The sequence below is a fragment of the Rattus rattus genome, chromosome 6, assembly GCF_011064425.1.
Source record: "Rattus rattus isolate New Zealand chromosome 6, Rrattus_CSIRO_v1, whole genome shotgun sequence".
NCBI lineage: Eukaryota > Metazoa > Chordata > Mammalia > Rodentia > Muridae > Rattus > Rattus rattus.
Window position 1 is genome coordinate 145,498,660 of NC_046159.1, and position 24,298 is coordinate 145,522,957.

General features: G+C 39.1%; 1 protein-coding gene across 1 annotated transcript in view; it reads left to right on the forward strand.

Annotated features, from left to right (window-relative positions):
- Cacna2d1 (calcium voltage-gated channel auxiliary subunit alpha2delta 1) overlaps positions 1-24,298 on the forward strand; it is a 530,523-nt gene that overhangs the window by 74,554 nt on the left and 431,671 nt on the right. Inside the window, exons 2-3 of the mRNA XM_032907054.1 lie at positions 970-1,051; positions 9,679-9,795. Of these exons, the coding sequence (XP_032762945.1) occupies positions 970-1,051; positions 9,679-9,795 (199 nt within the window). The remainder of the gene's footprint in view (positions 1-969; positions 1,052-9,678; positions 9,796-24,298) is intronic.

Genomic DNA, 24,298 nt, shown 5'->3' on the forward strand with positions numbered 1-24,298 from the left:
GATGACTTAACAAACTGTTGGAATTCACCATCGAAGGAAGAAAAGACTCTCACACTTCACTTCCTTGATTCAAATCACATACACTTCAAGTTCGAATTCAAACCTCTTCTAAGCATCCTGACTCTGTTACCCTTGTTCTCTATGTTTTCCTGGAGAAAAGGCAACACACTGTAGACTTGCAGCATGTAGTGCCATAGGAGAACGTTATGTTGTTGAACGTCAAACTGCATTCATTCGAATGCTGGACACTGGGCGCTATTCAATTTAGATGTTTATAAAATGTACTGATATTAATGGTTCATGTTTCAACATACTAAATGCATTAATTACAAGAGTGTATCTGGAAGTACTTGAATTTAGATGCTGAGGGAATAACTTTCATGAGTAGAACCTGCTTTGAATACTGCAGTGCTGCTCGGGTCATTCAGGACCTCAGAGTGCAGCTGGGAGATGAAATGCCCTTAGCCTTTGTGTCCTGAGCTATCTGTGACCTTGGATTTGACTTGGGGCAAGCCGATGACGACATGATCATTTCATAGATACTCATTTCATGATCAGAATATACAGTTTATGTGTATTTTTGAATGCTGTACATAGTAACTGTTTTCATGAGATATTTTTTTTTTTTGAGTGAGCACACGTTAACTCTTTTGATTCCCAAGACGACCCTGTCACTCTTCTCATTTCGATTTGGGGGCATTTCAGTCTGTACACACATGTAAATATAAGAACCAAACAGAAACAAATAACTCCAACAAAAATAAGTTGTGAAAGTAAAAACCCTAGTATGACAATGGTTCCACAGTGTTCTCAGTTTGAACGAGGAATGGGAAGATGATCTTAGAGGGAACCGGGGGAGGGAGACTAAAAACGTAACTATTTATGTACATACATGTGTATATAAAATGTCAGTGTGTTACCAGTATTTGTGGGAAACCTGATGGGACTTTCCTCCTTCTCATTCCACAGTATCAAGTCATGGGTGGATAAGATGCAGGAAGACCTTGTCACACTGGCAAAGACAGCAAGTGGAGTGACTCAGCTTGCTGACGTGAGTATTCCCGGCCATGGATTGTGTCATCCCCCTGCTTAGTTTGGGCGCCATTACGTCTTTTAGGAAACCATAGCTTTCTATTACAGACACCCTCTGATTTCCAATGCAGGTGTCATGGTCAATTCTTTGGTATCCCCTGCACGGATATGGTTATTGGAAACCAGAATGGCATGGCTAACAATGAAATTATTAGCTTCCCAGTCCAGAGATTAGACTTTACTATTTGAAATATTTGAAAAGCATTTATAATCACATCTACCGACGAGGACGTGTCATTGAGATTTGTATAAAAGGTTCTGATGTGTAAAATGGGGACACCATTAAGAGGCTTTCTTTTTTTAAATTCTAAATTGGCTGTGCAGAATACTCTAAAATGAGTTTGGAAAGTGATTGGGTTATATCATAAAAATATTGTGTAGCAACTTAGATGAAATTGTATGAAAAGAGATTCATCAATGGGTATGTGAACTGAAACCAGACATGTTCAGGAGTTTAATTTTTTTATTCATGCACATAAAAACTAAGTGAGGCTCCAATTGTAAACCTTAATTTTTAAATGATTCACATATACCTACACAGGAAAGCAATTTATGTACTGCTTTAGTTTACCCGTGTTTTACATGCACTAGGTATTCTGAGGTCAGGTGGGTAATTTTACTCTTGCCATCAAGCCAAGTGCTCAAAAAGTTTTGGATTTTGTAGCATTTTGCAAATTAAATTTCCCAGGTTCAAGCGCTCCAGGTACATGTTAATGTCCTTTGAGAGAAGCATCAACACATAGTTAACTTATGTATCAGAAATTTCCAAAGAAATCCTAACAAGTACTTCAAAATTATCTTAGGACATTATCTTTCGCGGGAGGATACAGATACTAAACCCAAAATGTACTTAACATCCCTTGGTTATATTGTATATCCCCTATTTGAAAATCTGAACTTTAAATACTATCACATCTTAAACTTTTGTAGTGTGGGGTTGATGCCCAGGTATGATGGAGTGCAATTCCAACGTATGCATGTGGGTCACACTGTGTGACCTCAGGGACGTAAGCGATGCATAAGTTGTGAATGAATTTCAGTTTAGTCTTCTGTCTAATCCCCAAGATATCTTATTATGTGTATGTAGCTATTCAGAAGTCTGAGGAAAGTCCTTTCAGTCCCATGTTTCCGAGAAGGTATACTCACCCTTAGTCTGCAAGATACTTGGTGGTGAGATGTATTTTTGTCACTGTGGATGGTCTCCAGTGCTTGGACACACAGGTACAGGGAGGGGTGAAAGCTCCAGTTTATGATCCACTTTGAAATGCGTGAGGATGTGCCACTGTGCTGGGTAGTATGTGGACCTGTATTTACGGGACAGGATTTGTAGGAGCAGATGTTTTCTGTCAGTGTTTGGTTTTTAGATTTAAGTTGACTGTGGAGGAAGCTTTCATTCAACCCCAGAGACAAATGACAGATTTTAATGTTAAGTTTTAAAACTTTTATTGGAAAGATGAGAATTAGCCTCATGGCTCTGCACCGGGCTGATTTCATGGTTACTCCTGCTGTTCCTATGGGAAAGTTTCTTCTAAACTTGTGTTTTCTTTTTCTTCAAAAATAATAATGCCAAAAAAATTAATGTGGTTTCTATTATGCTTTTCTGTATGGTATAGATTACTTGGACAGTTATAAGTATTGATGGATGGCTAAATGACTTAAGGTAGTAGAACAACGGACAATGAAGAAGATGAAGTCTAGATAATTGTTTGTGAGACGTATGCCAAAATCCAGTGATAGAAGGATTGTGAAGAAATACATGCTGTATAATGTGGGGAATTGGAGGTGGGGAAGGAAAAAGAAGGGGGAGAGAGTGAGAGGGGGAGGGGAGAGATACATGATCCTTTGCGCCTCATATCTTTTCCTAGCAAGAAGGTTCTTGATGTGTGCAAACGGGTGTTGGTGTTGGTAGTGGGCGTTGTTTTGCTTGCTAGTTTAGGTGAGGTTTTGTTCTGTTTTGTTTTACTTCCCAAAGGAATTTAAAGCTAAAATTAGCTGAAAGATCCCAACATGGAGAGTGAACTTTGGGCAGAGATTAGAGGCATTTTGAGCAGGGGGTTCTGTTGTTGTTTGACTTATATAGCGTTGGGGATCTTACCCAAAGCTTGATGCAGTGTATAATCTCCTACTGGGACTTGCTAGAGGAATGGTGGACTCCAGAAGGTGAATACATGGTGGAATTGGTGGAACTTATTTGATCCTAGGATAGAAAGTCACTACTGTAGAAAGAGCGCTACTTCTTTAGTTAATATAACTGTGTTTTGCTGGCTTCATGGATACACCAAAGACCAAGAACCACTGGCATTACCTATAGTACTAACATAATTATTTTTGGAATTTTTGAAAATTCCTTTATGAGATTGTGAAATATTAGCCCAAGGAAAATAATTAATATTGTTGAATGGATTCTATACGTTAAATTTTCCTACATTAGTAAATTATTGTTGTATTGATGGACAAGCTTAGGGACTGGGGAAGTGGCTTGTAGGCCTCACAAGCCCGACAACCACAGCTCAGCCTCCAGCACTCATAGAAATGCCAGGTAGACGTAGTAGGTTGTCTGCCAGGTACACATAGTAGGTTGTCTGTAAATCAGTCTCGGGAGACAGAGATGGAATTCTCGCAGCTAGTGACTAGCCAGACTCGGCACCAGTTCTTCCATGTGTTGTTATTTCTCAGTCTTCATTCAGTGCAGTGGGTCTCGGTCTGTGGGCTGTGACCCCACTGGGGGTTTGTGTATCAGATATTTACCTCACGATTCATAACAATATCAAAATTACAGGTATGGAGTAGGAATGAAGTCACGTTATGGTTGGGGGTCACCACACGTGAGGAATTATACTAAAGGGTGGCAACTTGAGGAAGCTCGAGAACCACAGAGTCCATGGAAAAGACTGGAAAAGAGACACCCAATTATGTGCTTGTTAGATATTCGGCTCACACTGCAATGACAGAAGTTAGTTATAGTATATATAGTTTCATGCAATTAAAAATGGCAGAAACATGGGATCCTTATTCAAAACGCTCAACTCAAATTCTACAGCAATGAATGAGGTTAGAGCAAATAGCTCTATCTAAAGATGCATTTAAGATGTGATAACACACACACATACACACAAGACACACACATATACACACATATACACATATACACACACATACATACACATACACACAAGACACACACACATACACACAGAGACACACACAGACATACCAAACACACACAGACACCAAACACACATACACACACAGACACACACACACACACACACACACACACACACACACACACACACACACACACACATATACTCACAGACACACACACACATACACACATACACACATACACACATACACACACATATACTCTCTCTTACACACACATATACACACACATACATACACATACACACAAGACACACACACATACACACAGAGACACACACACACATACACACACACATACACACACAGACACATACACACATACACACACACATACACACACACACACAACTGAAGCTGTAATTATAAAATTTACATATGACTGTGAAACAGGACAAAAGCCTGAAGACTTACAAAGGACACACAATTTCTTTTCTTTTTATGGTGCTGGATATTGAAGCCAGGTTCTCTTGCATGCTAGGTGTGGGCTCCAGGAAACACATGCTCTTTTAAACAATTTAAATCAGAAACTATTGAAAATATCCTCTGTCATTCCTGACATGTGCGTGCACACATTCTGTCAAGGAGGAGCTTGAGATTGAACTGATGGATGGAGAATGTGATGTTTAATCACTAGCAGACAGGTTTTCAAGTTGAAAGTCTTCATGATCTTCCCGAAATCAGCATCTACGAGTACATCAAACATCCACCAACAACCATTTCTTTTCTTAATCTGCTGAAAAGTGTTTTAGCTTGATGATATCCTCAAAATTTGACCCATATCCAAATTAGGAGCTATTCTTAATGAATGAGCTCTGTAGTAATGAGAATTTGCTTCATGCAAAGGTTTTCTAAAAATAAATCGATGAGTAAAAGCTATTTCATGTCTTTCCTGGACGATTCGTTTCTGAATCTGCAAACACTATTATTAACAGGGAACAGAATCCTGTCAGTATGTCAGAATACCTCCCATTGCATTTCACTGCTCCTCCCACACTCAGCCCAGGGAAAGCAGGCCACGGCCATGTAAGGAGACAGAATCACCTGGGAGTTCTGTTCTGTCTTTTGTGGAGATTTGTCTTTAAGTCTCCTCCGTTCTCTTTGTCTGTCTCAGACTCCTCTTCACTAGCAGGGTCCACCGGTCCTTATGTATGTAGACTCATCATCTATGACTTTACATGGCATTGCTGTACTTGTCAGTAATCTCAGCCCGGATGTTATCTTCACACTGCTGGTTCTTCAAGCCCTACCTTGTTAATTCCATGGACACGCTCTGAGATTGTCTCCTGCCTGGTGTACTGATTCGTGACGCTAAGGTTCTTTCTCACTTCCCGGGAGGACTTTTCTGTGTCCTTCCATGCTGCTAGACCAATGGTACTTTGTGGTACAGATTACCTTATATCTTCTGCCACTCTGAGACATGAGGTTACTCCTTTATAACAAAACGAAGCTCAAATTCCTTTCACTCTGACAATTCCAGGTCTCAGCAAACCTACAGCTATAGTTGGTTAAATGCAACTTAACCCTTTGCTAAAGTGAGAAATTAGTGTTGTATGTGAAACTTCTAAGTGGCCTGCATTGCTGGCAAAGCTAGCTGCTTATAATAAACTTCTTGGGAAAGCTCTTGCGTTCTATGACACAATTCAAAGTGTCTTTACGAATCCTGTTAAAAATTACACTAACAAGTGGTGCCTCTTGGTGTATAGTGTATTTGTGACGTTTTCAAATGTATTGTTTTCAAGAGCATGTTGGAAAGATGGATTCAGTTTAGATGAAAGGGATTTGAGAGAGTTTTATGTAATGAAAAGGAGTTAAAAACTGTAACCTATGTTACTATCACAGTGAAACTTGGTTTTGAAATGTAACAACAAGAGCCATTCGATGCAGTTAAGATTCTGATGGAGGAAGAACATGCAGGTGACAAGTTATCTTTTTGTCATGGCTGTCAGGCATGGCTGTCAGAGGATTTGGACTATAAGATACTAAAGTGTATTAGTGTGTCACGAGGCAGGCCATCTTGTCTTGAGTTCTCTTTTCGCTTTACCTTCTTTCCAGTAGCAAAACAGAGGCCAGGATCCCACAGCACTGTGACGTTGACATGATGATTCTGAAACTCTATCTGGTGCCAAAACGCCATACTATTCATAACACACTGACTCTTCCTTCACGAGAGAAACTAGATAAAGGACAATGAAGACAATCATTCAAACTCTCAGCAAAGGGGAAAAATTAAGTAGGAAAGATACTTAGATCACATTTTAAATAGTGACAAGTTAACACGTTAAGATTACATATATATGTACATTTTTATATTACATATATATTATGTGTATATATATATATACACACACACACACACACACACACACACATCATTTAGTGATGGGAAACAACATACCTATGAATAGAATGAATAGACATTATTTATTATAAGATTCCATGTAAAATCTTCTAATCTAAAAACTATCTTCTTCATTAGGATAATTTCACAAGCCTCCACAATATCTCTGATAACAAATAAGATCATGGGTTTTGAGTCATAAAATTAGTTTTTTTCAGTGGGTTGTGGTATGATATTGATTTATTTTTATTTTGAGAGAGCATTCCAGTTTTATTTTATATATAAAATAGTATAACCAGATATTGGCACTATAGACTTCATCTTCCTTAACTTAATACATTTAAGCTTTATGAAGCAGATTTTTATTTTTATTTCTTGTGGTAGCCAACTTTCTATTACTATATGAAACATTCGAGTAATTAACTGAAATTTTTATTATTAATTATTAATTATTATTTATCTCAGTAAAAGTTTCGGTCTATGTGCCCTGCAACAAGCAAGCGCAGCATAGTTGTGGAATGTGGCAGAGCACAAGTGCTAGCCCCACAGCTAGGAAGCAAAAGAGCAAAGTAGAGAGGTTGCTGGTATTTCCATATTCCCTTCAGGAACTTCCCACCTAAGTTCTAAGAAGTTTCCAATAGATCCTACCCGCACAAAAGTTCCTTCACCTCCCAACAGTACCATTTTTAACATACAGGCAATTGGGTTCAGTCAATATTCAAATTATAGAGTAGTGACAACTTTGAAATTTTGGTTTCTTTAAAAAGCACAGAAAACTATAGGAATGTTTGCCTTTTAAACCCAGGTGTGGGGGAATAGGGTGCTGTGTTGAGTCGACTGCCGCAGATGACTGTGATTTGCCTACTGCTCTAGCGGAGACATGTTTTTCCCCAGCTGCAGATAGTTTCTGCAATTGGGTGATGGTTGGGATTGTGGGAACTCTTCAGCAGGTGTATAAATGCTAGAGCCCTAATAGGGTGGTGGGTCTTAGGTCGTTGTTCCTTTTTGGGAGGTTGGTTATGGTTTGTTAATAATCTTGCTAAAGAAGAAAGAAAAGGAGAGAAAGTAGATTCAGGGACTCCCTCTCTCCTCCTCTCTCCTTTTTCTCCTATTTTGGGATAGGGGATGAAACCAGGGAGGATAATGGGTAGAAGCAGAACCCAAAAAGTAGCAAAGATTAGTTGCACTATAGTATTTAAGTATTTAAAAATGATAACAGGAAGAAAATGTTCTAAAATATGCTGTATACATTAGACATAATATATACACATTTTCATTCTTGAAGATACTGAATTCACCTCCAGGAATCGTGGGACATATTTTACACTCCCTTTATCACAAGAAAGTAGACTTTATAGAGAAATGCACAAGATATTAACGATATGAGCACCAGCACATTGCACATTAATTCGCTGTATTGTTCTTACTGCAGGACTTGCGTTGGATCAATTAAAATGATGTTGAGGTTTATCTATTTGTAACTTGAATCAATTAATCTGTTCACATATTGATGTTCTAGAATCTCATTTTAGTCTGTAATGAAAGAGGTTCCTGTTGGGAGGAAATCATCAAGGATAGCCAGGGTGTTTAGGACAGGACGCAATAATCCATCCTGTGAAAGCTTAAGCCATCTGCTGATGGGCAAGAGACCCGGGTGAAACCAATTATGAGGTTGTTAAACCACAAAACCCATCCTCAGAATATTCTGAATGGGCCTGTGCTCAAAAGACTTGAGTTCAAATAGATAATTTTAAGAGCACATGGCGATTTAATCCTTAAAAATGTTAGTTAGCTTGTAAGGTCCTAAAATTTATAATCATAGGAGTGTGTTCAATAGTTGAGTGTTTTCCTTATATGGGTAATTCCCCGAGATCAATCTTTAGCATCTTCCATACCCCAAAGGGTATATGTAAATAAATGTATATGTATGTATGGGTATCTTCATTGAAAACTGACATCCGCTTTGACAGATGAATGGTTCAGAGTTTGCATATAGTTGAAGCGGACATCCATCACTTACCATCCATGCTCAGCTGGGACTAGGCCTTAGAACCTGGAAATAATCAAATAAAATAACACAAGCAAGTAGAACTGGTTCTGGTGTATGCCTGACTCCCTTTTCACAAGGCAATAAAAAGCTGCCAGGGCCTGGCTTTAAAGATGGTTAAGTCATGCATGCGAGCCCCATCTGCTCAGTGCATAGGGGATTTCCTTCTCAGATCACCCTCCAGCCACAAGCAGTGCCACTGTCCCCACCCCCTTACAGTTTCTCCTCTCCTGTTAGGAGTGGCTTGGCTTTGTGAACCAGGTGCAGCCTATGCCTCTGGAGGAAAGCCTTCTGCAGGCATCAATTTGAGCCCCAGAAATGAGGCTGGATCTTAATTTTATGTGCTATGTTAACCTTGGTGATTTAAATAAAACATTATCAAGCACGGAAAAATACTTGTATTTAACATAATTTAAAAAATACATTTTTACAAAGCTATCTGCAACCTTAACATCAACCTCAATGCTTTCCACTTCTCTAGCTGTGTACTATCTTAGAGAGTCCCCCGCTGTGAACCACTGCAGGGGGATCAACCTCAGCCTCTCATTACTGCTCACCCCTCTCCATAGACTTAAGAAGTAAACTTAACGTTCATGGCCATAGTCATGAGGAATGGGCTTCTATAGGGAACCCATAGTCCATCTGGTATGACCTATCTTCTACCTTGTTCACACATGCCTGTCTTCCAGGTTTAAGCTCTTCCCTGCAGTAGCCTCCTTTCTTAAAATGAGGGGGTGACTGTTAGTATTATGTTTTGAAGTTGAGCTGATGGAAAAGCCTCAGCCCCGACAGTGTACATGTGAACACATGTTATGTTACAACTAGTGGCCTGACCTCTTGTTTTTGCAAGCTAGCTGTCTTATTTGTGCGTGTTTTTTCTGATATCTACCCGAACTCGAAAAGAATCACGATGAGGGTAAAAAAAAGCAGATCTAATTATTCGTTTTTGGTGTTAGGCGTGTGATAATGGGAATTCGTGATCTAAATAAACAACTTTTGCTTGTCTTAATCATCTTTCTCTTTCACACAGATTTATGAAAAATACCAAGATTTGTATACTGTGGAGCCAAATAATGCACGCCAACTGGTCGAAATTGCAGCTAGAGACATTGAGAAACTTCTGAGCAACAGATCTAAAGCCCTGGTGGTGAGTTTAGATGGAGACTTCTCTCAGTTATTTCTCCCCGGCTATGTGTTATCCGTGTGTGGCTGTGTTTGAAGTTTTCACTTGTTATACTTTTTCCCCTGCGAGTTGACTTCAGCTGATGAGTTCATGGACTCAATGGAATCCCACATAAACTGATGACTCTTCTCTACCCGTTGCTTTAATTTTATTATATTACTATTTTCTTTTTATAATTCATCAGAGATATTGCTGATACATGAAATACCTATGTAAATTATTGTATACTGTAATCCATTGATCACATTTTAATCTATATTAAAACATAACCTCATTATTATGCTAGCACATAAACTGTAGTACTCTACTATCCCATGATCTCACATTCCCACCCAAGTGCTCAGTGTGCAAGATAATTGACTTCTGACCTTTAACAAATTTTTTCTCATATATATGCTTTGATATATAATATTTAAAGTTTTGCTGATTTTGAGTTATAGTAATGTATCATCCTGTATGTAGCCTTCAGAGGCTTTCTTTTCTTCACCCATACTGTATTTATATGATTCGCTGACTTTCATTCAGTTTTACTTACATATAAATCAAGTCCCTCCTCATCCTGATACCTGAAGTTATACATTGTATTGAATCCTAACCAGTACCTGTAATTGTCCATGGAGATTGGTTCAAAGATTCCCAGTAGGCACAGGGTCACGGTCCTTTGTGATAGTGTATTTCCGTATAACATGCGAATGTTCTTCTGTATTCTCCAAGTAATCTCTAGATTAATTGCAGTACCCAAGACAGTGCACATGACGCATGGGTGTTCTTCATAGCCTATTGTTTAAGAAAATGACAGGAAAGGCTTACCGCAATGTGTTTTGTACCAATCCAGTTATTGAAAGTTACTATCTCTCTGTGATAGATTGAATCGGCGGATGCAGAGTCTATTGATCTAATTATACTGTCATTTTTAAAACAACAATTAAGTTTTAGTTGTAAGCTGAAACGAGACTAATAACAATCACCAGTAATAGAATCATAGTGAATAAATACAAGTTATCTCCAAAATATCTTGCCCAACCATGTTCACCCATCTCGTGATGGTTCAGGTGATGCACACCTGTGGTGGTGAATTGAGATGAGTATAGTAGACATTATGCTATTGCAAAAGACTGTGTCATGTGAGCCTTTCATGGCCATGTGGTAACTGAGGTGACTGTTGCACTAAGTGACCGCATCCTGGCTCAACAGGAAGATTCATGTTCTGGGCAATGCGAGGTGAGGTTTTACTGTGGTCTTCAGAACGGCCAGAAACTTAAAATGTATGGATTGCTCATTTCTAGAACTTTACTGTTAATATGTTCATACCTATGTATGAACATAGGTAATGGACACCATGGAAAAATAAAACAACAGATAACAAAGGAAGACAGTATGCATAATTTGGTACTATTTGAAGAGCATCACACATGCAGTCCAGGATAGTAGACTTGCCAGACAAAAGGGAATTTAGAAAAGCTTTCAGGAGCTAAACCACCAACCAAAGAGTACACATGGACAGACCCATGGCTCCAGCCGCATGTGTAGCAGAGGATGGCATTGTCAGACATCAATAGGAGGAGAGCCCCTTGCTCTTGTGAAGGCTTGATGCCCCAGTATAGGGGTATGCCAGGGTGGTGAGGTAGGAATCAGTGGGTGCTTGGAGGAGCACTCTCATAGAAGCAGGGAGGCGGGATAGGATAGGGGGTTTGTGGAGGAGAAACCAGGAAAGGGAATGACATTTGAAATGTAAATAAATAAAATATCCAATTTAAAAAACAAAAAAAGAAAAGCACTTCACAAAAGTATGGTAGCTGTTTCCCACCAAAACGTGTTGTCACCTTAGTTCTCTACTTGGTATATCTAAGGTCTTATTCATTCATATTCTGGACAGATGCAACCAGGTCAGAGTTTTTAATTATCTGCAAAGAAATGGCTACAAAATGGGCTGTGTCTTTGCCGATTTCTGAGGAGCTATGTCCAGTCACCTTTCCTTAAGTATGCAGTGAAGTGTCTATTCATGTCATTTGTACAGTTGTGTTCTTTAACTGCTTTAAAGGTGGTTCATTCTTGGTGCTATGTAGTCTAGTTAATTTCAGTTTCATTTCTGCCTTTTTAATTGTCTTTTGTATATATTTTGATACATTCTCAGTTTTAACGAAGTCAACTATTTGACTAGAATTTCTGAGTGCTCCGTTTGAGAAAGCCTCTGTTACTATTAAGTCATATACACAATTTTTAAAAGATGATTAGTTCTAAAGGTTCCCAAGTCTTGTTTTTCATATTCAGGTATTTAATAGATTTGTAGAAACATCAGTATGTAATTTCAGACTTCAACTTAAATTAACTTTTTTTCCAGCTAATTTTCCCATGACCATTTATCATGTAGCTATTTTTTCTTCTATTAATCCCTGATCACTGTGCTAACTGGCAACCTAAGTCTTTTGCCATATAATTCTTTTAAGAAGTACTTTAAGGCTACTCAAACCTTAATTTTTTTATCCAAACAATACATGTTCAGCATTTAATTAACCTGAGAAGTCTATACTGGGGATTTTGTTTTGATATTATTATTATTGATTAATACAACAATACTTTGGAAAGTGCTAGTATTGTTATGATGGTTGGTCTTTCTATTTGTAAGCACATCCCTACCCCCTCACCCCTCCGGCCACCACCAGTTTAGCAATCTTTTAGGTTATTATTGGCTTGTCAAACACCACCACTTGCTCCTGTTAGATTTCTACACTGTTTACTTGGCCCTCAAATTCTTTTTTTTTTTTTTTATTAACTTGAGTATTTCTTATTTACATTTCGAGTGTTATTCCCTTTCCGGTTTATGGGCCAACATCCCCCTAACCCCTCCCCTTCCCCTTCTTTATGGGTGTTCCCCTCCCCATCCTCCCCCCATTGCCGCCCTCCCCCCAACAATCACGTTCACTGGGGGTTCAGTCTTAGCAGGACCCAGGCCCTCAAATTCTTATATGTACTCTGACACATATAAATGTTTTGATTATTGTTCTTAAGGTATCCAGGGTATTGTAGCAGGAATACCTATTGTAGTATCTGGTTTATCAGATTGCTAGTTCAATATTTATTATAATTTTAAATATATAGCAGTGACTAGTTTGTGGTAAAATAAATTTGCTTAAAGCATTATTCTCTTCAGTTTCCTTAAGAGTGATATTTTAAAACATTTAGAGATGCAAATGTTGTTTGCACTCTCCACTTTAATAGCATTTATGGTTTTTTCCTACTAATGTGCTTAAGATTCTGATTAATATATGTGAGGTGCTGTTGTATAGAACCATGCACATCACATCTTAATGGAATTGAAATAGGGGGCCTTTAAAAACTTTTTTATACTTCTCATTTATCCCTGAATATAAAGACAACTAGTATCTTTATTTGCATCCTGTTGGGGTATCGGTGGTGATCTCGCCTGCAAGGTGGCAGAGTGTAGAAGTCATAATGGTTAATTAGTGTAGGATTAGTTAGATCTTACGTCTGGGAGACAGGCTCCTGTTTGTTTGCACACTGAGTTCTTTGTTCAACTTATTGATTCCACAAAAATAGAAGAAATGATTTCATGGGGAAATATTCTGAAGCTAATTGAAGCCCAGGTGCTATGTCATGCCATGAATGGATGCAGAATGGCATTATTAATTTAATTCTGTTTTTGCTGAAGGCTACAGGAAGAGAGACATCTGGAATAAGAAACTTTAATTTACCTGCTTGTTGTAGTCCTATAATTTTATTCAAAACACAGTTGAAAAGTCATGAACATGCAAATAAGAGGTAGATGATAGAACTTCATATCCGATTTTATCATGTGCTTATACTACGTAAAGCGATCTAATTACTTCTCACAGTAATGCTATGGTATAGATACCATTATTAATCTTCCTTTTCAATACAGAAACTGGGTCTTTCGGAGCTCTTGAAATTGCCCAAGGAAATGTATCTAATAAGTAATGTATGCCGTGCTTTCAGATTTTAATATGCACACGGATCACGTATGGTTCTGGTTAAAATGCAGATTTTTATTGAGTAGACTGAGCTGGGGATACATTGCTAATAAGCTTCCAGGTGGTGCCAAGATGTGCTTTGTGACGCCCACTGGGCACTCAGGGATGAAAGGGGGTAAGTATGTTTGGGTATTTCCAACTCTACGAGCTGCTTTATGGACCGAACGAATTTACTGTTTCACTGAAGAAGTGTAGAATAGAAAAAAGGGAAAGGAAAACTAAACGCGTGTTGAATTTTTCGTGTGGTTTTTATTTGGAAGAGGGGATAGGAGTGCTCAAAGGCATGTCCCAATGCCATACCTCATTGTATTAGTGCCTCGTAGAGATCCTCCCCTGATAAATACACCATTTTAATCTCTTACATGCATCTTATATTTTATGATTTATCTGTTTTATAGCTTTTTTGGAAACTCAATCAATGTCATTGTCCGATAACACTGCAGGATTAATTCTCACACAATCTGGGGGTCTAAGGATGCTTAGGAGTAAAAGGGAAATAATCATTTAATATTGCTCTTAGCATGTATTTCAGTGTGAACGAGACTGAAATGTGTGCAAGTGTTAACAAGCAATCTGTGGGAGGAAGCTTCCTAACAAAACAATCCAAAGGAGTCTCCAGAGAGAGGGATGTAAGTGAAGTCAGCCGTCTTTGTTCACCAGCAGCCCAGTCAAGGGATCTGCTCAGGAAATGATTGTCTCTAGGCCTTTTGTGCAGAGAAAGTAGGATCAAAGTTAGAATAAACAATTTTCTTTTCTTTTGGCGCTTTTCTAATTATGGCATATACTTTCTCCCTCTCATTATCCCAGTAACTTTAATTAAAATGATTCCAATTCATTTCGAAGCTTTAAATAATGTAATTTGCGCTACTTCTTAATTTAACTTTGATATTCAACTTAAGAGTTGAAAATGAAGAGAGGAAAGAAAATGATAAATAATATAATACTATAAAATAGGTTTGCCTTTCTGTTTCTGGAAGGACTAGCTTATTTTTCTAACTGAATGGGATTCTTAAAATGCTAGGCTAACAGTTTTAGATTCCTTACATGTTACTGTGTCACTTGTCCGGTGAAGATTTCACACTAGATAGGGCTTTGGCAACAGTCAGCTGAAACGATCCCGCCCAAGTCTAGCTTGGTGGATCCACAGTTTATTTCTGTTGCTTAAAGAGAGCATGGGTGACTCAGCAGACTGCAGCACTGAACAGCACATCCCAGATTGGGCGATGAGTCACGAAAGCGCTATCAGTAGGATGTAGAATCCCCTGTACAGCTTGCTTGTTCTTTGTTGAAGTTCTACTGAGGACTCTTAACTGTCCAGCCATTGTTCATTGCTTATATAACCACAAGAAAGGACCTACCTTGTCGATAGGTTATTTCTCTATCAGTGAAACGAGCCAGTTTAAGCCAGATTAGACTATATTAAAGGCTGCTCTTGGGCAGGCAAGTTAACTGACCTCAGGTACTGAGGCCAGAGAAGTCACCATGGGTTGGGGGGCTAGGGGGTTGGGGGGGAGAGAAAGAGTAAAAGGGTGCGTGAGCTCTTAGGAAGAAGAGAAGGAGAAGAAGAGATAGAGGAAGAAGAGGAAGAGGAAGAAGAAAGTCAAAGGAAAGTCAGATAGAGACAAAATGTCTGGATTATAAGGGAAGAGCCTCAAGGGGAACAGGGAATGGTAGCCCAGCCTCTTGGCTGGAAGATTCAAGGTTGGGAACAGAGTATGCCGGGTAGGGACTGAGGGATGCTGGGAGAACCTGGAGACCAGTTGTGCTTTCATATGTAAAATATGCACCTCAGCCTGGGTCTGAAACCAAACACTGAGCAATCTTGCTCCATTCTTATGAATCCTAACTTGGATTTCTGAGCCTTGCTCATCCCCCTTCCTGATGGATGTTGCAATCTGGAAGGAAGAGTGACACAAATCCCCACCCCTTCATTCGGCTTCCCATTTTCTCTTTTTTGCCTTCCACAATGTTCCATTCAATGGATACTATGGATGTCTGATTATTTTCTTCCGTGTTTGGCTGGATGCTGACCTACAATGTCATAGTAGCAGTTAGCTTATTACCAGCAGTTTGACTACTGCCAAAAAAGACGTGTTCCTCCAGGACCAGTCCTAACAGCCATATTAATCTAGAGGTATAAATAAAAATGTTTAGTAGACATAGACCGGTACTTCAAATTTCTTTAACAATAAAAATAACCTTCACACTGGACCAAATTTGGAACTCCGGGCCTTAAATCCAATCAGAAGGCAGTTGGCTGCACCTATAATTATGATGCTATTGTTTTTCAAGAGGGTACCACTTACCTAACTGAGCAGGCTACATCAACACATATATAGCATATATAACAAATATAACACATATAACGTAAAATAGAACATATATCTATCATATTTTAGTATGTAATTGCCTACCCTTAGGGAGAGCTTAGTCTTTTTCACCTGGACTACTGTGTGGTTTTCCCCTTCTTTGACTCTTCTTATGGTGAACATGACTCCTGCTTGAATGCCTATCACATGCTCAAAACCAAGAAAGGTGACTTTTTGTTAGTATTTTGTTTAAGAACTGTCTCACAACAGTTGCACACTTTATTTTGGGTGACTTGGACAGGCTCATTTGTCTGACTGTCTCTACTTGCTGAAAGGTTTAATAAACCAGATTTACATGCTACTCTGTCATCCAGAGCCTCCCTTACCTTGCAAAGACTTCATTTTGTCATTGGATTCATCAAAGGCAGTGAAGTCCTATACCTCTGACAAGGTACCCCATAGCTTACCTTCTTTATTAAATCAAATATGAACCCAGTTTTAATCATCCCAGTCTACTTGACACCAAACATCGTTTCTCTCGCGTCAAATTTTCTCAGTAATATATGTCTCCTTGTCTTAGTTGTGGTTATTGCTGTGAAGAGACACCATGACCACAGCAACTCTTATAAAGGACAGTATTTAACTGGGGCTGGCATACAAGTTCTGAGGTTCAGTCCATTTCATCATGGTGGGAAGCATGGTGGCGTCCAGGCAGGCATGGTGCTGGAGGAACTGAGAGTTCTGCATTTTGTTCTGAGGGCACACAGGAGAAGACTGGCTTCCAAGCAGCTAGGAGGAGGGTCTCCAAGCTCACCCCACAGTAACACACTTCCTCTAACAAGGCTAGACCTACTCCAACAAGGCCACACCTCTTAATACTGCTTCTCCCTTGGTCAAGCATATTCAAACCGTCACACCCCTTATTGTCTTCCAGCCAATGAGAGTCATGGGGACTTCAGCTGGCAATAACCTAGTGTTTCCAATGTTTATTCAATCTTGTCCATTGGGGCTGCTTTTTTTTTTTCCTGAATGGATTCAGTTTACAAAGCCTTTGTCTCAAAGAAGCTTAAGTAGAAACATCCCTGAAATGTTCTGCTTCTGTGCCACCCAGACTAGCCATCCACCCCCGTTACACAGCTTCACACACCAATCTGTGAAGGCTCTTGCTTCTTGTTTAATGTTCTACAGAGCTGGTAAGATGGCTCAGTGGGTAGACAACTTGTCACACAAGTCTGCCCAACTGTGTCTGATCCACATAACTCACATAAAGGTGAAAGCATAGAATCAACTGTACAAAGTTTTCCTCTTCCTTTACATGCATGCCATGACACGTGTGACCCTCCCTCAACAATAATAATACTATCACTTAGGAGTCCTAAACTTAAAGAGTTTTACCCAATTTGATCATCTAGATACAGAGTATTCTTTAAATATATGTTTCTGTTCTGGGCCATTATCAAAGCTATGTCTGCTTGCTGAATCACACTCCTCCTACAATTGTGGTCAGGCTTGAGGAGTGTTTACTGTTAACTTCTAGAACTATCTCTCTTTCTGCTCATCGCCCAATTCTCTGGAGATTCACATTAATGGGTGCCATTAAGGAGACATTATGACAAATCTAAGATGTAATGATTTATTTTTATTTTCCATTTTACTATGCTGTCAGCTCTATAAAAATGGCAACAAAATACCTCCTTCCGATTCCCTGTGCCTTGAACTTTTTCTGATAAATTAGAGGCTTCTAAGGACAGAATATATATATATCCTTTTCTCCTTGTAATTCCTTAAATGAGGGGATCCTTTCTGAGTGGACAGTTCAGAATAAATTGCTTGAATATGTTGTATTGGCCATGTAAGTATTATTCTCATGAGGTCACAAGACACTCCATGCTTCTTTCCGAGACCACAGTTCATTCTCTACTTGCCATTTTGGGGTTACCTCTGTACTTGATTGGCAGATCTCTGTCAGCAAGTAGGCAGTTTAATGTCCAATACTGTGTAGAGGAAAATGACCACCCTGGCATTCTCCCCACGAATATTGATGCATGGCTTATTACTTACAGCAGGGCCAACCAACTGCTATGCACTGGAGATGCACACCACACTGAACTCTCTGGGGAAAGTAGCCATATGTGGGTTGTCATTGTGGCTATTCCACTCAGTTCCACATTGTATCACCTTATACCAGGGCTATGCGGCTCTTCCTTCCAATCTTATCTTTGGATCTCTTTTTGGATACTAACTGTGGTAAGACTTTTCCTTTGGGGGACATGAACATATGTCTCTTCACCCAATAAAGGGCACTCCAAAGCTACACTTATACCTAAATCTGGCTTGCTGAATGGATGAATTTATTGTGGTTACTTCCTAGAATGTTGGTGAAGAGTTTTTTATGGGAACATGGATAGTGATCCCTGGGAAACCCAATATAGGATTAGTGATGACATATCACATGTGCATAGAGCATCCTGCACAATTCTCAGGCACTTTCACTGAGAAGTCTTACTTTTCTCTAGGGATTGATTACTGTTTGTAACTAATAGAGACTTCTGCTTCCTATAACGTTCTTATGAACATCCAGGTGCTTTACTTATCAGTTTTATTCCCCTGTTAGAGAATGCAGAGGAAATAGCCACATGGAGCCAGTAGGGTTTGTGAAAACATAGATGTCCAAGTCTTCATCTTGGTAACTTAAGAAACATAAACAGATGATGCAAAAAAGAAAAAAAATTCAATCCATACAAATGCGAAAAGAGTACCAGGAAGGACTATGAGATACTTAGGGGTGCTGCCAAGAGGCATGGAAAGTTGACTGAATTTAGCTGAAAGCAATCACAGGCTTAGTCTTGTGATTAGCATAATACAGAGACTCTGAGTGAATGAAGGGAGACAATGGTGTTGCATAATTGTCTAGGAGCACATGATTGACAAGGAGTTTGTCTAGATTTTGTGGAGACAGCAAAGAACAGCTGTGGGATATGGATGAAGGTTCTTAATTGCTTTGAGAATGGAGGACAGCAAAGCATGCTCATATTCAGAATATAGGCTATCTATTAAGCTAGGATATAAGAAGAGACTACGAAACTGAATTTTTGAATGATAGTTTGCAGTGAAGCAGGTTAGAGCAGGGTGATGGAATTTATCTTCGAGAAGATGTTGAGGTTTGTCAGCTATGGGATAGATTATCATCAAATCCAAATAAAGCCTGCAATGTGTGGAGGTAGAGAAGAAATTAAAAGTCATACTTCACGCACATGCAATTGCTTAATCAAGGAGATGGCAATATAGATGCAGAATTTAGCTTTGCAGATGTTGAAGACCGGGACAAGGCTTGAGAGAATGAAGTAAAAATGAAGATGAAAGGAGTCTGCCAGGCATAATTCAAATGAGTAAATGAATCAAATAAAACATACTGCATTACCATTGTGAAAGGACAGAAGACACAGAGTAAGTGACATCCTAAGATGCATGAGGATTTCAGAGCAAATGGATTTTCAGAGAAAATCCTGTTTGTACACACACACACACACACACGCACGCACGCACGCACGCACGCACGCGCACACACACACACACACACACACTCACACACATGTATATATGCACATGTATGTGTATTATACACCTTGGTCCGAAATCTTTCCTAAGAGCTTAAACCTATCCACACTCAACGGACCAAGAGAAAAGTTTCTCTGGAAAAGAATGGGAAATATGGTTCTTCAACCTAGGGAAAAGTACATTTTCCTTCGCTCATGTTGTGGATGTCTTCAAGAGGATTACTTAGCTAAGGTCTCCAGGTCAAGGATTAAAAAATTCCAAATAGCCTAGGAAGCGCAAGGCCCTGGGTTCGGTCCCCAGCTCCGAAAAAAAGAACCGAAAAAAAAAAATTCCAAATAAACTGGGAAATACACTGTTCATTCTGCAATGCTGAGTTTACTTTTCCTCATTTTTATTTGATACCTGCCTATGGATGCTGAAAGTGGAGCCACAAGTTTAGGATGTCTCCTTAGGGGCAGCAGTAGGAAACCTCCTGTTGAAACACCAACTTGGGGGACACACAGCTCACGGGCTGGTGCTATTCTGCACCTTTATCTTGGGACAATGGCGGCTCTTCTAAAGGAGGGTGAAAATACAGTGTCATAGGAACTGAGCCTACTATAGCAACTCAAAGTCTTGGCAAACAGTTTATGAAAGCACCCCAAAAGAGGTACAGTCTGTGTTAAGCATCTATTAATTTCAGGGCATCCACACAGAAATAGTCATGAAAGAACCTACAATGGCCAGATTTCTCATAGAGACATTGCTGAAACTTCTCTTCATGAACTAGATAGTCAGGATGGGCTGGGAATACACTCCGATGAAGATGAATGAGCGCTTGCTGTGCACCCTATCTACTGCTTCTCTCTTGAAAACAGCACTGAGATGGCAGTTGGTTGCTAAATGAATACTTAGTTATTTGCTTGTCTATTGTTTGAAGAGACAGGAGCTCACCGTTCTTTCCAGATTGCTTCTGAACCCTTAGACTTGTGTTATCCTCCTGCTTTGGTTTCCAAAGTAGCCAAGACTTAAGAACCACTTCTGCCTACCTTCGATGAATTTTAAATCAGACTTGGCTTTTGATTTTAAACCAAGATAACATATTTTAATTGACTTAATGAGACTTTTTAGGAGTGAAACTTTTTATATAATGGAGAGTGGAAGTTATGAAACCGCTGAGATGTCATCCTATTCAAATGTGGTTAGTAGACAGGCTAAGGAAAAGATAATTTAAGGAGGTTTATTTCTGTCAAGCAAGAAGAGATTTTCAGAAGTTACTCTTCCTCTGGTGTTCTATGTATCTGTCTCTCTAGGAGATCTTTGAGTATCTATCTATCTATCTATCTATCTATCTATCTATCTATCTATCACGCGCGCGCGTGTGTGTGTGTGTGTGTGTGTGTGTGTGTGTGTCCTATTTTCTTGGAACTGTGTCAATTAAAGTTTTCTACAGAGTTTAGAGAAAATTCATTTTAAAGAAAGAAAGGGAGGTAATAATTAGTACTCACTGAGTAGTGTTCTGGTCCACAGCCATCCGTAGGCTCCTCTGATAGTTCTGACACGTTTTCTCCTCTGTAGACTCAGTTCACTTCTCTCCTCCTTCTAGATGAGTCAGGGGATTTCAGAAAAAAAAATTGTAATTTCCCATCGATATTGAGTTAGAAAACAATCCAAAATCAGCCCTGTATCCCCACTGAGATCTTGGTGTTTCCTTATGGTCCCCTTTGCTAGTTTAGCTCTTGTAAGATCAATTCATTTATTTTTCACAGTGCATTGTGTAAAACTAAAGCAGATTACATGGTTTCACCAAATCCTTTATGAAACAAGAAGATGCAAATTGTTACATGTAACTTACTTTACTGCTAGCCATATGTACTATCTCCACCAAAATTCATTGGTCTTGTCAAATCAAAGCACTCCATTCAGGTGGCTCGTAACCATGACGACAAAGAAAGTCATACTAGTAATGCCTCCATTGGACCCCATGGGACCATTGTGTTTAGGTTTTGTGAAGTCAGCATTTTCATCTATTTTGTCCTCTGAATCCAGCAGCCACTCAGCACCTGGCTTGGTTATTTTCTCTACAAAATCAGACATAGACGTATTCCACAAACTTTTCCAGGTAAGAGTTTCTGAGGAGAAAAATTGCTTCTTTGTTTTTGAAGTCATATTTTTCATAGCTGAGAAAGAGCTCTGTGTCATGTATCCAGGTCCCTTTGCTTTTTCCTGAGGTTAGTAACGTAACTACTAGACCCTTCAAGTTCAGGGAGCTAACAGTATGTTTGAGCAGTCTGGCTTTATAGTCTAAATACAATTATTGTTGATTAGAACCTAAGACTGCCTTCTGAAGACCTGTGTCTTAAAGCTGCTGGGCTACAGTGCAGTATTTAGATGCTCAAGGCTTGCTCTTTTTAATAAGTAATGCACCCAAACTGAATGTGCGCGTGCACGTGCGTGCGTGTGTGTGTGTGTGTGTGTGTGTGTGTGTGTGTGTGTGTGTGTGTGTGTGTTTGCTGCAAGAAGTGGATCACTGGGGCAGGGGTGGGAATGTATCTTATCTCAGGATGATGCTTCTCAATCCTGTGCCTCCTGGCTTTCCTTAGGCGAGCCAGCTTTGCCAAACCACGCTTCCTGCCATCAAGTTCTCTTCGCCACAGCCTAAAAGCAACGGGGCCAGTCGATGTGACTGAAACTTGAAATTGGGAACCAAAGTAAATCTTCCCTTAAGCCATTGTCACCAATATTTATACTGGAAATGAAGTGAGCTATTAAGATATCAGAACTACTTGAAAGTTCTTTGAAAATCCAAGACATGGATGTGTTTCCTGTTGTCATTAGAAGGCTAAATAAGGCCTAAAAGAGGTGCTTGCTAGCAATTGTTTTCATTGCCTGATGGTGGACTGATGTTCATTATCTTTTACCCTCATTTATGTTCATTTGTATATTTTATTTATATTATTTATCCACCGCTTATTATATTTATCCATAACATTTTGCTTCAGTAAAGTGTATATGTGTACTATTTTGTTTAGGTTTTATTAAGTAGTTGGCAGTGTAGATGGATACAAATACATTAAGCAATACTTTTGGCCACTGAAATAAAAAAATAATATCCTATCAGAATTTTTACTCTGAGTGTTGACTTTTTCTGAAACAGATTCCGGCTCAAATGGAAAAAACCCTTGCAGTTTGACTACCATTTTTTTAAAACGTTTTAAATGGCAAGCTTCCGATGTGTACGCCGTTACTATTAGCATGATGGAACATTGTGATAATTAAGGAATGTTAGAATTATAAATCTTGCATGGAGTTGGAAATTCTGGGCCTTCTCCTTTTAAGTAAATGTGTGTATAAGCCAGCAAGGTAAGGCCTGCTGTTCTCTTTCAAAATAGTGTTAATGGCTAAGCTGACACGGTTATAAAATCGAGCTATGTCCTGGTGTAATTTAAACCTATTTTATTATCCCTCCCTTGTATGTTGACAGTCATGCTCCATCGTGTGATGTGTGTGAGTGTGTGTGAGTGAGGGGGCTGACCCTGCACTCTTGCCAAGGTAGACTCTTAGTTACTGAGCAGTTATGACTGACAGACCTGTGTTCAATGCTTTATACGCATTGTTACATTTATTCCCAGGCAGAGCCTTATGAGGTAGAGATGTACTACTTTGTCTGAAGCTCAGTCACACCCTTTTACCATCTGTGTAGTTTCCTCCTACACAACAAGGCCCAAACCATCTGACTATTAGGTGCCAAGTAACGGAAATGTAAAACCCAGGTTTCCCTGTGCTTCAGTGTGCAGGAACTCTGCAACCTTCCTTTGGTAATGGGCACTAGAATTCTCACACATTGCTCTTCAGTTTCTCAGAACACAGTGGTCAGAGTCTATCATTTTACTTTTGATCATCATGATGATACAAGTGTTTTTTCAAGTTAAGACTTACTCAATTGCAGAAGATAGAGTTACAGAAAGCCAGCTTAGTGTTTAAATTTTGTGTGTTAGATAAGTCCAGTGTCCTTTAGCATTGTGTTTGTATGTAAGTAAGTGCATTTTTACAGCGTGTGCTTTAAATAATAGAACATATCAGAAGGGGTGGCAATGTCAGCTGGAGGTACGAAACATTTCTAGCATTCGCTGCAGGGGAAGTTTGATAAGAATATGAGGCTACTGTGCAGAGAAAGTTGTGATTTCATGTTGACTGACTGCCTTTTAGAACCTTTGTGTATCTGTGCGTGTCTGTGCATGTGTTTTGAGGGAGCTACCTATCAATATTTCATTGAGATTTTCGTTTAAATATATTTGAATAGTTTCTTAGTATTACATTATTTTATTACTTATTATGAGTTCTCCTACTGGTATTTAGGATGATTATTAAAAAATTCATACTAATGTTGTTCATAGTCTATGTATATATATGTGTATACACATATACATGTATACTTATATAGGCATATACACACACATACACATATATATGCACACACATATTCATGTATACATAAACATAAGTATATATGTATACATGTACACATTTTTATGCTTATATGCATATATACACATATGCATGCTTATATGTACACACATGTATGCATATATAAATACATGTATGTATATG